Below are 14,288 nucleotides of genomic sequence, written 5' to 3' on the forward strand. Positions count from 1 at the left end.
GAGGAGCAAGATGCTCATTCACATTCACTAATGACGACAACATTGAGCAAATCCATGTTATGATTCTCACAAGCTGATGAATGACTATCGAAGTACTGGGAAGTCATCTGAGCATTAGTGTCCCACATTGTGATGCAAGCATTCAGTGGATTTCAGCTCTTGAGACCACAAGAAAATGATCATTGCACGCTCTTCTTCTTTGGTGCAAATGGAGAGTGGCACGGCCAACTTTGCCCAGGAAGGGTTGTCAAACTTAAGGTCTTGTCTTTCTTACCTTTTCCCCAATGCTAAGTGAATAATGAATGTCAAATATGTGCTAAAGGAACAACATATACACATTCTATTGATATGTTCAAGTACAATACAGTATGGTGAACCAAACTAAAATTATAACAAAAGTGCAGATAATTACTGACGTGCCTTGTACATGTAGCATGCCTGCTTACTTGGGTCCTTGTCTAGTCAAATGGTTCTATTCTTGGGGTTGTTTCTTGGTGGTGGATCAGGAACGTCGAAGCCACAACCCACCTGCACGTTAAATATATTTCCTTCACAAACAAAGGATAAACACACACAATCTTTTTGATGATTTATATAATAATCTATATTATTACAAGAAGAATATTTTAAGGTACACACACCATGTTATACTGAACCCAACTCCAACTGGCAGTTGACCTTGATGGCTGTTTCTGGCATGTCCTGTCCCCCAATCTGATGGGTGTCAACAAACTAGTTGCGAAGTAAAACCTGAAGGGATCGCATCGCTCTCCCGAAGCAACGTTGCCAAGCATACTTCTGTTTTTGCCAGTTGCCTTTATATGACTGTGTGTCTGCCTGCATTCCGACCTGTGGGTGGTCCTTCCGGAAACTTCAACGTGCAGAATCATGTGTGCAGTTGAACCCGCTGATTTCTGGTGTTGACCGAGAAAACATGTGGTGAACTCAGCGCTCATTTGTTTCATCCCGCGAACTACACTCGGTACCTTGTGACTCGAAAATGCCCGATCTTAGTCGAAGAAAATTCAACCGATCGCTGTTTCCCAGCCGCCAGTTGGAGTTGCGTTTAGTATAGCTCAGTCGTTAGGACATCTGACTACCATGCGAGAGACCCAGGTTTCCCCAATGGGGGAGAATCGTGATTATTTTCCATTTATTCAAGCAGCTCCGGCACTCACCCAGCGTTGTATAAAGTGGGTACCTGAAGGAAACTCTGGGGAGTAAATACAGCCAGGGGCATGGTGCTGATCACATTACCCCCACCTTCAGCCGTGATCAAGAAAGTGTGAGACCCTAACTCCACACACCCTATATGCCTTCATAGCGTGAGTGTGGTGCAAAGCACAGGGGAGCATTTTACTTTTTACAACATGTGACACCAGAGAAAGATCCTCATTGGTCAGTGAGACTCCATGCATGACTTGAAGAGACAATAAATGTGCCTATCAGCAGCTACAAGAGAGAGAGAGAGAAAGAAGATACATAAAGCACCCATCTCAAGTTAAGCATGGTAAAATATTTGTTTTAATTTTATGGTAACTTTTTATTATGGATTACTGTTAGAATTTCTCTCTCTGTTTAGTAACAAATAATCTCCTTTTGTTGAACCAGTTTTTTGTGTAAATATTATTTCAATTACAAGGGCAATGTTTGAGTTTGAATTTTGTTTTAAGTCTACTTTTATGCACTGCTAGGCTAATTGGGACTGGCTCTACAGTTTTAAGTGGGATCCAAATCACTTTGTGCCTCCACAGGGTGTTCAACCTGGGATCCCTTGATTACAAGGTGATTACAATCATCACAACAGAGTCATGAGAGAAATAATGTTTCCAAAAAGTCAATACAAAGTTTGGTGCTGGAGTTCAGTATACGAGTAATTTCAAAGAGTTTGACTGTTCAGTCTCTCATAAATATATTTTGACAGCTTGAAATTTTGAGAAAAATTGGCTCCTTTGAGAAGTGTCAGTTAAGTACATTTAAAAATTCATTAAGAAATCATATGTTTTTAAAAGCTAAATATTTTAAGATGCTTTCTAATATGTTATGAAAATTTGTATTATTTATTGTGAAGGTTTTGTGTCCTACATTTCCCATATAGCGATCTGGTAACCCTGTGTAAACAGCAACACAAGAATAAGCATACAAGTAAATAAACATTCTAACAAAAATATAGTGTATTTCTCAATAGTTGTAAGAACTATGACTGTGTATTTGTTTATTATGTTTTTACTGTTTTAAAAAGGCCATAAATAGATTTGCCCTTCCCAACACAAATGCATTGAGCATTGAGTGTGTGTCTATATATAGACACACACAAACACACACACACACGGTGAACACAAACTATAGGGACAAACTTCAGGAGGTGATTCCTGACAGGTAAAGGAACAAAAAAGTTCATATCAACATATATCCGGAAATGGACGGTGAGTCTGCAATAAAGCAATTAGTACCGGTGCACATTACATGGTATGACTTTCATCCATGTTACAACAGGTGTTCAAATTGGCCTCCATGGGATGCAATGCAAGCGTTCACACGTCGCATCATGCATTGCCGCACTCGTTCGAATGTTCCAGCCTGTACCTGAATAGTGCCGCAGGCTACACGGACACGCTGTTCAAGGGTCTGCACATCAGGAACTGGCTAAACATACACACTTTTCAGATGCCCCCCACAAGTAAAAATCAAGTGGGTTTAAGTCCGGTGATTGAGCGGGCCATGCCACAGGGCCTCCTCATCCAATTCATCTTCTGGGGAAGAATGTTGAGGTGTTGACGAACAATAATGCGAAAGTGGGTTGGAGCTCCATCATGCATCAGCCACATTAACTGTTGTATTTTCAAAGACACATTCTGAAGGAAAAGAGGCAGAGTGATCTGCAAGAAATCCAGATATGTCTGTCCGTTAAAGCGTTGGGGAAGAACAAATGGTCCAAGTAGGTGGTCGCCAATAATCACTGCCAAGACATTGGTGCTGAACCGTTGCTGATGAGACGATTCAATCATTCTCCGAGGAATGGCTGTAGCCCACAGATTACGATTGTGTAGGTTGACAATGCCATCTCTACCAATGGTTGCTTCATCGGTGAAGAGGACTGACGACAGAAATCCCAATATGGTGGTTGCCTGTTGCAAAAACCAGGGACAAAACTGTTCCTTTGGAGGAAAATCCACTCGTGATAATCCCTGCACACGTTTCAGGTGATATGAATAGTAACTTTTCATGTAGGATCCAGAACACCGTCGCTTGGCTTACACCATGCTGGCGGGCCACTTGCCTGGGGTTGTTGTCAATATTGTGTAGCACATGTTCCTCCAAATCTGGTGTACGCATGTGCCATGGCCGTCCTGTATGAAAGAACCCATGCTCGCACAAACACCCAAAAATGTTTTGTGGTTAGGTGGTGCTATCTGTCTGAGTACGTGGCTTGATAAATCCTTGCGGCCTCTCGACTGTTTCCACCTGCTTGACAGTATATGAAGACCATCTCGGCTTGTTCCTGGTATGAATAACGGACCATGGTGCTTTGACGTAGCTCTAATCAAAGAATCTCCAACACAAAAAAAGCACACTGTGAATGTTGCTATGAGAGGATGACATCGTTCTTCAGTGCCATCTACCTTCGCATATATGCATTTCCTGACACATGTTGATATGAACTTTTTGTTCCTTTACCTGTCAGGAATTACCACCTGGAGTTTGTCCATAGCTATAGTTTCTGTTCACCCTGTATATATATATATAAATATTGGAGTGGAACACTTGAGGTGAAAGATGAGGAAAGTATTAACTTGAAAAGTGATTTTTTTTTTTTTCTCTGTTGACTTAAATAATCATGGAAAATTGTTAGACGCATTCTCTTTGGCACAAGTCGATCACCATTTTTCTCATAAAAATAACTATTTTTCTAAATGTTGGCGGAAATTGCGTTAGTGCGCCTCTTGTTTTTTGACAATTGCATTAGTGCGTGACTCGTTTTTCAACAGTGTAATTGAGGGTCTTTTCCATGGTGCAGTGATAGCGTCATTGCCTTGTAATCAAGGTGGTCCGGGTTCAATACCCGGTGGAGGCACAAGTGGTTCGTACCACTTTAAACTGTAGGCCCAGTCCCAATTAGCCTTACTGTGCATAAAGTGGACTTAAACCCAACTCAAACAGTGTAATAGATTAAAATATAAGTCAATAATAAAGTTTGCCATGTCTAGTTAACAGTAAAAAATAAATGCACCGCATTTTTCGCTTAAAATTTCTACGTAGTACATCATTTGTGTGTGCCTAATCTTCAATAAAATAAAAATATCTAAAATGTCCAAAATATTCTGTTCTCGCTGTTCATAGTGCAAACCACTACCTAATACAAATCCGATTTTACCACAAAAGAACAAATCTATAAATCATTTTGCTTGGTGAAATTGTGGTTTTATCCTAGACCTAGGATACAAAAACTAGTACATTTATTAAATCAGGTTGTTTGGTATACAATGAATGAACATGGATGTCATAATTTTCATCTAAGTCGCTGTTAACGGTAATATGCATAATCTACCATGAGCTGAAAAACATCTGTTTCTAATTCCTAAGCTGTCAGTGGATGCCACAGGGGGAAAAAATCATTGTTTTGAATGACAGTGCCATCTAACTTCACTTTACAAACTAACTGTATTGCGCCGAACAGCTGCGGAGTGTGGAGTTCGTGTTGCGCGGAGATCCTGATCATAACAAAAACAAAGATGGAGGATGATGTGGGAGTACTTAGTTCGGATTCAGGTATTTGAAATGTAGAAGCTTTCATTCCGTTAAAAACCACGACGATGGGAACATTTTGGAGTAACGTCAAAGCAAAAATGGCCAGATTGTTGCAAGGAGTTAGAAGTACGGATTAACTTAGAATGAGCTACTTAACATTTTATTTTACAGCTCGGCGGAAGTTATTTTTTTTAAGGGCATGTTTACAAGGGGTTCAAAGACATTTTGCACATTTATGCATGTTTATCATAACTTTACGTGCTAGTCAGCGGATGTAGCATTCACTTTTTTATTTGTATTTGCAGCTTTTCAATGTAGACGCTTGTTGTAATAACATAAATATTGCATTAATTCAAACTGCGACATTTGTTCTAAGCGATGTATTTGACGCGAGTTTTTGTTTTCCTTACACTGGATGTATTTAACTATTAATCAAGTTAGACACATAGGTAAATTATCAAAAAGTTTGATCTTTTATCCTCCCGTTTAAAAACAGACATTGCCATGTTTTCTTAAATTGTGTTTGTAAACAAGATCATGACGCTGATCGAAGTGGTGCATCATAACAAAGCGCAGTTGTAATATTTTACAAGAGTTCTCTCATTCAGTACTTGTAGAACAGATTGAAGCGGTGTTAGCAAACAGTGGGTTTGATCCAAATAATAAATTGAAGAAAAGTTTTCGCCGAAGTGTACACAAAATAAAAGTTATGACCCAATAGTCTCATGCCAAGTTGCAGTGTGGGTAAAACTTTAGTATCCACCAAATATCTGAAATTCCTTTATTTTCTTATTTTTCACATTTCAATAACATTATAGTATAGGGGAGACGGATTTCGGTACCAATTCGATAAGTTTTTAACTCGTTTTTTTTCAAATAAAAATCATTTCTACAGCAGAACATTTTTCAACCTGGGGATCACTTTTTTTCCCATGAAAAACACGTTATTTTTAACATTATAATTCTTTATTTGTCGTTGCTAATCCAGCGGCCAAATCTTGACTCACGTTGTCTGTCGTCAGCTGATATGCAGTATTGTCAGCTATAAATGCCGCACAAGCTATTCACAACACGTTTTTATTCGAAAATTGTTTCACAAACCATTCACGTAAGGTTAGGTTCAGTTAGGTTGGGAACATTTAGAAAAATAAATTTCAACAAAAAAATTAACATCTTGTCGAACTACCGCATGGTTGGGTTACAAAACCGAACGCACAGAACATTTGATTCACGTAGTCGACGGCAATGGTGGCACGAGCTATCGTGCAACGGAGATGCATGAATGACGAAAAATACCTTACTTACAGGCCAAATAAGTTGCACGATTCGAAAAAACTATTTCCCCTGCTTCAGAAAGTCCACAAGAACGCAATTCTGTAAGTACTTTCTCGTCTTTTCTCCTGTAAATTTGATGAAATCCATCTCCAACTTATCTAATCGTTACCCGGATTTCTTCAAATTTACAGGAGAAAGTACTTACGGAAATCATTTTCTGTAGCGTTGTGGAAGTTCGTGGATGTAGTTTTGATCCATTTTAATGCGAATACATGTTGTTTTCTGCGAAAATCTCTGTTCGACAAGATGTTTCTGCTGCCGCCATTTGCTTTCTGCACGAGAGCAGAATGTTCAGTGTGTTAAGATGACGTAACCCCATAGTCAGTGTTTCAAACTCGCAGTGTTTTCACTAGAACATGACGTGTCGAGTATTTTTTTTTTAACTATGCTTGCCTAACATAACCTAACCTTACGGAAAATGGTTTTTGGGGCTAACGTCAATGGTTTTTGGTTACACACAATATGGCGGGCAAATCTTTACTAGCGTTGGCTAGACTCTAGTTTACGTCTTTCTTGCGCACTCCTTCTTGCCCGTTTACAAAACTGTGCTAACAGACAGCCGGCGCTCTGGCATCCGTAGGGTAAGTAATTTTTTTTTTTTCACTTTCTGTCACTAACCATTCACGGGAACGAGGTATGCCTATGAGGTTAGGTTCCATTAGCACTCATTTCACCCCTGAATATGTGCTTCATCATCGAAAATCAGTACGTTCAATCACGCATATCCGGACAACATCAATTTTTTCTCGCCTTGGGATTTACTTTGTTGAATTCCTTATAAAATAACCTTTCCAACGATATGGCACATATTCCTTAGGAAAAGGACGTAAACTAGATTCTTACCCTAGCGTTGTCCATGATCACTGGGTGTGCAGTGTTTCCAAACTTCTTCACCGAAAAATACCTACTTTCATGTTACTGATTTCGCATTTTTTTCAGGGTTCGACAACCCCACAAACCATGCATGGCAAGGTTAGCTTAGGTAAGGTTAGGCAAACATAGTTAAAATTATCATGTTCTTGCAAAAAAAAACTGCTTGGTTGGAAACACTGACTGGAGTTTATCATCATCGAACGCATACAGCATTTAGTTCACATAATAGAAGGACATAAAGGCAATTGCTTTCGTGCATCGGAGAGACATTAATTTTCAAAAATTCATGATTTACCAGCGAAATAAATTAAGCAATGGGAAAAAAACACTTCCACGATCTTTGAAAAGTGTACGGAAAGTCAGTTTGGTAAGTAATTTTTCCTGTAAAATTGAAGAAATACGTTTTGTAGATACTAAAATTTTACTGCAATGTGGAGTGAACAAGCAAAAATAAACAAATGGCTATATATTTTTTATGAGAAACAAAATTAGAAAGTATCATGCCTATATTTGTAATATCTTTTTAAACTTTTTGCGTTAGAGCTGATGGTATAATTGTGCAGATGAACATTGCAATTTCTGCTTTATTTTCTAATGTATAATTTAGCTTTTGGTTATCTGTATGTTTATTTCGTCTTGTACGTTAGTTTCTAGTGTTTACAATCATTCATGTATTGACCTGTTTTATAATGACTGTTATAGTCTGCATTTAACTTCTAAAGTATTAATGTAGCATTTCTACTATGGTAGAATGAGTGCTTCTTGATGCAAGATGATACTAGAATCGGAGCGAATGAAGAATGTAGGGAATGTCTCCAATTTCGTTAAATTTTGGTACACTAACTAAATTTGGTCTTCTAATCATGAATCTGTTGTTATAATGTAATAGGGAAATGTGGAAAAAAAGCCAATGTAGGTGGATTTTTTTTACAGCTGTATCGCATTGTTTTAGGAACAAAATTTTAACAGCTTGCCTAACCTAACCTTACCAAAATAGTTTGTGTACTATTCAGTGGTTCTCTGAATATTCAACTAATACATTCTAATTATTTTAATATTTATTTTATATTTTCATTTTGGCTATCCGTGAATGGTTTGTGAGGCTACCCGTGCCTGGTTTGTGGGGCTACGTGTGGATAATGTACCGATTAGAAGGCCAAAAGTAGTTAAGATATCAAATATTAACGAAATTCGAGATCCTTTCTTACCGTAACCTTGCTGAAAATGGTTCGTGGGGATATCAGTTAAATATTTTGCCAATGAGCATATATTGTAACACTAGCTTCCTCACTGTACAAGACACCATTTTTGTAGAAGAACAGCTTCCTCACTGTACAAGACACCATTTTTGTAGAAGAACACCATTGCCAAACTTACCTCTATTCAAAGTCCGTCCTCTGTGTGTGTGTGTGTGTGTGTGTGTGTGTGTGTGTGTGTGTGTGTGTATATATATATATATATATATATATATATATATATATATTTATTTTCAAGTGACCCCCAAATCTTAACTCCAGATACGTTACCAGGACTGCATATTTAGTAGGAAAGAAATTGGAGACATTCTCTGTATTCTTCATTCTTAACCTAGAATCTAAATAGAATGCAAACTAAATATGTATCAGATTAATTTGAGATAATATGGTATTCCCTGGTAATTCCCTCACTTTAAAATGTAATTCCAAAGAAGCATACAATAATCTGTGTCTGAATTCTCTGGAGCGAGCAAATGAAAACAAGTTTCTGTGCAAGTAACGACTTGAGAGAACTCGACCAATTGACATGTGAGAGGGTATGGGATTGCAAGGTGGGGGAAAAGTAACTGCTGCTAACAGTGCAGGAGCATGTTCTCCACCTGCTAGCTTTTCCCCTTCTTTGTCGGTATGTGTGACCTTGCTCCAGAGATTCCCAGGATACAGTATAGTAAATTTTCAAAGAAGATATTCCAAAACCCATTAACAAGAAGTACTTATTTTACAACATATACAAAGGCTGTTGCAGAGAAGGTGAGACATATTTTTTCCTGGCTTGGCAACACTGCCTATGGTTTTGGCACGAGTCGCGTCGTGTAGGATGACTCATTCTGTTTCCGTAGTAAGTTGTCACACGTTGCGAAACCACGTTAGTGAACAGCTGTGTTCATTTACGTGGAACGTGTTTCGATTACCCCACCAGGTTTTTGTGTATAACATTGCTTTTCGCAATGAGTATTCAAGATGAACAGCGACATGCCATAAAATTTTGTTGGTGTTTAGGGAAAAGTGCTGCGGAAACATATGCAATGTTTCAACAGGCATATGCCGACCAAGACAGACTGAGTAGAGCCGCTGTATTACCAAGGAGTCATTGAGACACGAGATCACGACAACGCACGCCCTCATACCGCGCAGGCTTTTCAGGATTACGCGACGAAGAGAAAAATATAAATTTTCCTGCATCCAACATGCACCCTGAGACTTTTGGCTATTTCCACTTTTAAAGGCCGCTTTACGTATGGACACTTGCTTAGCTATCAATGGTGCCTATTTTGAAAAGATGTACATCTACTCGATATGGCCGATTCTGAATAAAAATTTTGTTGTTTGTAATTTTTTTTGTTTCATTTTAATGATTCTTGGAAGGGTCCATGTACATGCTTGTCTTTTAACTGCTACGCAGTCACGACGTTTTGACCTATTGCGCTCATTTTGGTCTCAATCGGCAGTTACTGAACCAAATTTTCATCCTAGTACATTTGCTAGCCAATGGAGGTCGCTCTTTTCCTATACAGGAATTAGTCTCACCTTCTCTGAGACATCCTTTGTACTATTGTGTCATGGTAATTTAATTGTGAAGTGTCTGGGAACAGGAGGGTTTTATAACTCAGTCTTACAGTTATATATAAGTTTTATATTGCAATTATTATCTTATTAATGTTGCCATTCATATGCAATCTCCCTCAAGGTTACCAAACACGTGGTCTTTTGATTATAAGTCAGTGACGATCCCACTACGCCGTTGGGGAAGTTCTGTAGTTCTGGTGACTGCATACTCATATTTGAAATTGAGAAGCAACACACAAGTTATTGTAAAAAAATACTGGTTGCTTCATGATTATCAAATGGGAAGGATAATGATATGTTGAAGAGTATCATTCATTGTCCAGATGCTATCCATGGAAAGCAATAAAATGTTTGCGTGTTTTATTCTGAAAAGTACCGTTTGCTGCTGCTTTTCTTGACAGCTTGACTTTACTTCACGCAGTATATTTAAATGTATTAGTGTCATGTTCGTCTAGTTGGTGGGGCTACCGGGGGGATCTCAGGTGGGAATATTTTTAATGCCCCTGCATAAAGCAGCTCTATGGTTCACGTAATCTTTATGGTTATGTGGTGGTGAAGGTGACCAGGGCATGGCGCTTATCACATCACAACACTTACACTATAGGCAAGATCAAGAATGTGTGGAGATCCTACCTCCACAACCTTGATATGCTTTCATGGCGTGATGCAATGCACAGGGGATAGATAGCCTTAGCTTCTTCCTTTTTCACACAAGTTTATCTTTAGCAGCAATTGCATTAGACAAATGCTTATAGAAAATTAAGATAATGTTAATAAGCTTTGTTTGGATTTTTTATCCAGAGCAGTGATTTTGTGATAGTGAATAAGAAAGACATTTGACAACCTAACATAGATTTTGGCCAACAAAATATCCTTTTGTTGCAACGTACAGTATTGATGGTCTTTTAGCATATTTTATGTTTTCTTATTTCTCTACATTTGTTGTAACAGTTAATAATAGTAACAAGTGGCACAACAATCTGTGAGGCCCTGATTGGTGGCCTCGCTCCCACTTGTTGAGGTGAGAGATCAACCAACCAGTTATGGGGTGATGTGTGGTCAGTACGACAAACCCCCAGTCATTGTAGGTTTCCGTGACAGGGTTACGCTACTCATTCGTAGCTCCCGAATTTCCTCACGATGGTAGGTGGCCACAGGCCGAAATATCAGGAGAACAGTTGTTACACGTCCTCCCCAGGAGGCTCGCAACTGGGTGCATCCCGTAGTTTGAGCCCAAAGCATTACCGCACTGTCACGTTGCGGGATATTGTAACAAGATGAAAACATGTGGCCAAAAGTGATAGAAATGTGATGCTAAATCAGGAAAATGCAAATACAAAATCTTCCATTTCATTATTTAATTTCTCAACTACACTCATGGGAATTGAAATCAGGCAGCTGGCAGAATTTGCTCTGGTACCACAAAGGCCATAACTGGATTTAGTTGGAAGCTTATTACAGTGTATGTTCACATTTTGCAGTCTGTCTTTGTGATATGTGTGACACAAACATTGCATCAATATCTATTGAATTTTAAAGATTTGTTCTCAATTTCAGTTATTTTACACCATTTTCTTCCTCATTGAGTTAATCATGACAATGAGGATGATGAATGATGATCTGTTAAATAGATAATGGGACAAATGTAATGGTACGTTCATAGTTACTCAAGGGTGCAAACCTGGGACCTCTTGCTTGTAGCATGTTATGTTGACATCACACACACCTGTTACGAAGTTAGATGTTCATTGAGACCATTACATTATTTGTTTTGGTGGCCATTTTTTCCAAAACCATGAAACAATCTCCCGCCACATATACACTCAAAAGGCCTCCCCGATGGTGCAGTGGTGGCGTCGTCTCCTTGTAATCAAGGGGTCCCAGGTTTGGTACCCGGTGCAGGCACATGGTGGTTCGGATCCCACTTTAAACTGTAGGTCCAGTCCCGATTAGCATTACTGCACAACACACACACAAAGTTTCCTACGGAAAAAGTTAGATTGATATTAAGAGATTATCATACAAGCTGTCACTCAACCCTCTCTAGAATTTGAAATTTTGGAAGTACCCCCTAGTGGAGCATCACATACGAGGGGGTATCAAAAAATTTGTGCAATCACCTGGAAGTAAACAACTTTGGACAAGTACGAAGTCATTAGTCCTTCTCCACATTTCTACACGGTCTTTCACCTTGCGTAAGCCTTTTGTATAGAACACTGCAGTTCGGGCCTGAATCCACTGTTCCACCTCAGAAATGACATCTTCCCTTGTGTCAAAGTGGCATCCTTTGAGTGGATGCTTCATTTCCGGAAAGAGAAAGAAGTCACTTGGTGCCAGGTCTGGAGAATATAGAGGGTGGGTCAAAATTTTGTATCCTAATTTCGAAATGGATGCATGGGCAGAATGGGCTTGTGCGTTGTCTGCCAATAGCAGCACTCCTTTTGTAAGCTTTCCTCACCTTTTCACCTTCAAGTCTTCATGTAACCGAGCTAGGAGTTCACAATAATAGTCACTTGTGATTGTGTGACCCTGTGGCAGGTAGTCCGTCAGGATGAGTCCTTCACAGTCCCAGAAAACGGACAGCATCACCTTATTGTAACCAGTCTGCTGAAAAACTCCTCTTCATCCAGCTCACAGCAGCCTAACATAGTGCTGCTTCTTCTCTAGTCCTCTTCTGGAAAGGGGTGAGCAATCGTGGCACCCTCCGTGCCGACACTTTATGAAGGTGCAGCTGGTGATTGATGATATTCCAGATGGACCCATAACCAACACCGATTACAGACATCACACTTTCAATGGTGATCCTCCTGTCTTCCAGTATCATCATCTCCACTTTCTGCATCAATGTAGCATCATTTGTGGAGGATGGTCTCCCTGTCCGAGGGGCATTGGAAATTACCATGTGACCAGTTTGGAACTGCCGTTTCCACTTGAAAATCATCTCATAGGATGGGCTTTCATCTCATCGTGAATTTGCTTCGATGCTTTCACCTGGAGATGCAGGAAATTGATGACGCTCCGTGCCTCAATTTTCTCAATTATGATACTTTCCTTTATTCACCTGTAAAAGAAGGATAGCAATAAACATCCAAAACAGACAAAAATTTGTGTGCTTAACCTAGAAGGGCCATTGTACAATACACATATCCGAGGGGGTTTCTAGTTTGTTTCCTTCCAGGAGATTGCATGAACTTTTTGATACCCCCTCGTATGTTCAAAATACACAACCTCGACTCAACCCACAGGTTTAGTTGAATTTACAATGCTAGTTTCAGCATTTTATTATCTATACAGAAACTATTAACCTGTTACACAATGTTACAGTCTCACCTCATATAATGGTAACCTACCTCAAATTATTTATTTTCTAATTCCGAAATTAGTAAGATTTGGGTACTTGGTGTGAAAGACTTACACGTGTGTCCACATCGTACATTTTGTAATTTTCCAAGAGCAAAGAATGAAAACATTCAATTTTTTGGCCCAAATTAGCTTCTTGGATAATTCACTTCCAAATGCTTGTATTTAATTTTTTTTTGTTCCTCTATTTTTCAGTAATGTGTAATAAGCGAAATGATTTGAATAGCTTGTAATAATATTTATCAGTGTAAGGGAATGAGATACAGTTTTGCATAAGTCGCACGTTTTTCTACTCTTCTGTCGAAATGCTCTTGAATGTTGAAAATAACCTTTGATGTGTTGGGAGTATGTATTTCTCCACATGTGGCAGATGCAAGCAGTTGTTTATGGTCGTTAAAAGAAAATGCTCCAACATAACGTTTTCACTGCTCAAAGCTACACTTATCATTTCTGGTCTGCAGGGGCGGCGCGTGCCTTTTCAGTCAGGCAGGGCACATTTTTCTTTTGGGTGGGGAGGGGGGCAGTTAGCCTCTATATTCCTCTTTAAGGTTTTTGAGGGGAGTTCCTTGATATGGAGTAAGTAAATTGTTCGAACAATTTGGAATAAAATTAACATTCTGATCAAGATATCTCTCCAAAGAGCATTAAATACTCACTACGTAGGAATACGAAAAATCAGCAACATATGGAACAAAAATACATGAATAAAAAAAAACCCTCGAATACTGACGTCGCTTGCAGTAACTAAACTTTGGGTAGATACTGGAATGATTAGGAAAATGTTACACTGCAGTTTCTCTTCCATTGTCAATGAATTGAAAGGCGTAGATATTAAAGTTTCTACATGATTCAATGTCATATTCACCAAGTATCCACTAATATCAATGACTAAGTAGGAAGATGATGCAGCGTTAAGTTCAGTTACAACACTTTACATTGGCCATGTACCCCCAAAAAGTTCGTTTATACTTACGAAGATATTCTGCATGTCAAGTTGCTGGAACACAGACACAATTACACAAATAATTAAACACGTACAGTAACTATAAAATCGCGAAAAACTAATTATTTCATAAGCGACCAATACGCACAGACGGAACGCAACGCAAACTCACACACTAACTCAAATCCAAATCCGTATTACAATGG

At 39.0% G+C, this 14,288-nt stretch overlaps 1 protein-coding gene across 3 annotated transcripts in view; it reads left to right on the plus strand.

The window, feature by feature from the left end:
* The first annotated feature begins 4,677 nt into the window (after nucleotides 1–4,677).
* LOC146000411 (protein cereblon-like) overlaps nucleotides 4,678–14,288 on the plus strand; it is a 52,947-nt gene continuing 43,336 nt past the window's right edge. For 2 of the 3 annotated variants that reach the window (XM_083138010.1, XM_083138011.1), the window contains exon 1: nucleotides 4,730–4,875. In XM_083138010.1, coding sequence (XP_082994136.1) covers nucleotides 4,815–4,875 — 61 coding nt within the window. In that variant the 5' untranslated portion in view covers nucleotides 4,730–4,814. Of the gene's footprint in view, nucleotides 4,876–14,288 lie in introns of all 3 variants that reach the window. The other variant, XM_083138012.1, reaches the window with a different exon arrangement.

The sequence above is a fragment of the Lepisma saccharinum genome, chromosome 16, assembly GCF_977018435.1.
Source record: "Lepisma saccharinum chromosome 16, izLepSacc3.1, whole genome shotgun sequence".
Classification (NCBI taxonomy): Eukaryota; Metazoa; Arthropoda; class Insecta; order Zygentoma; family Lepismatidae; genus Lepisma; species Lepisma saccharinum.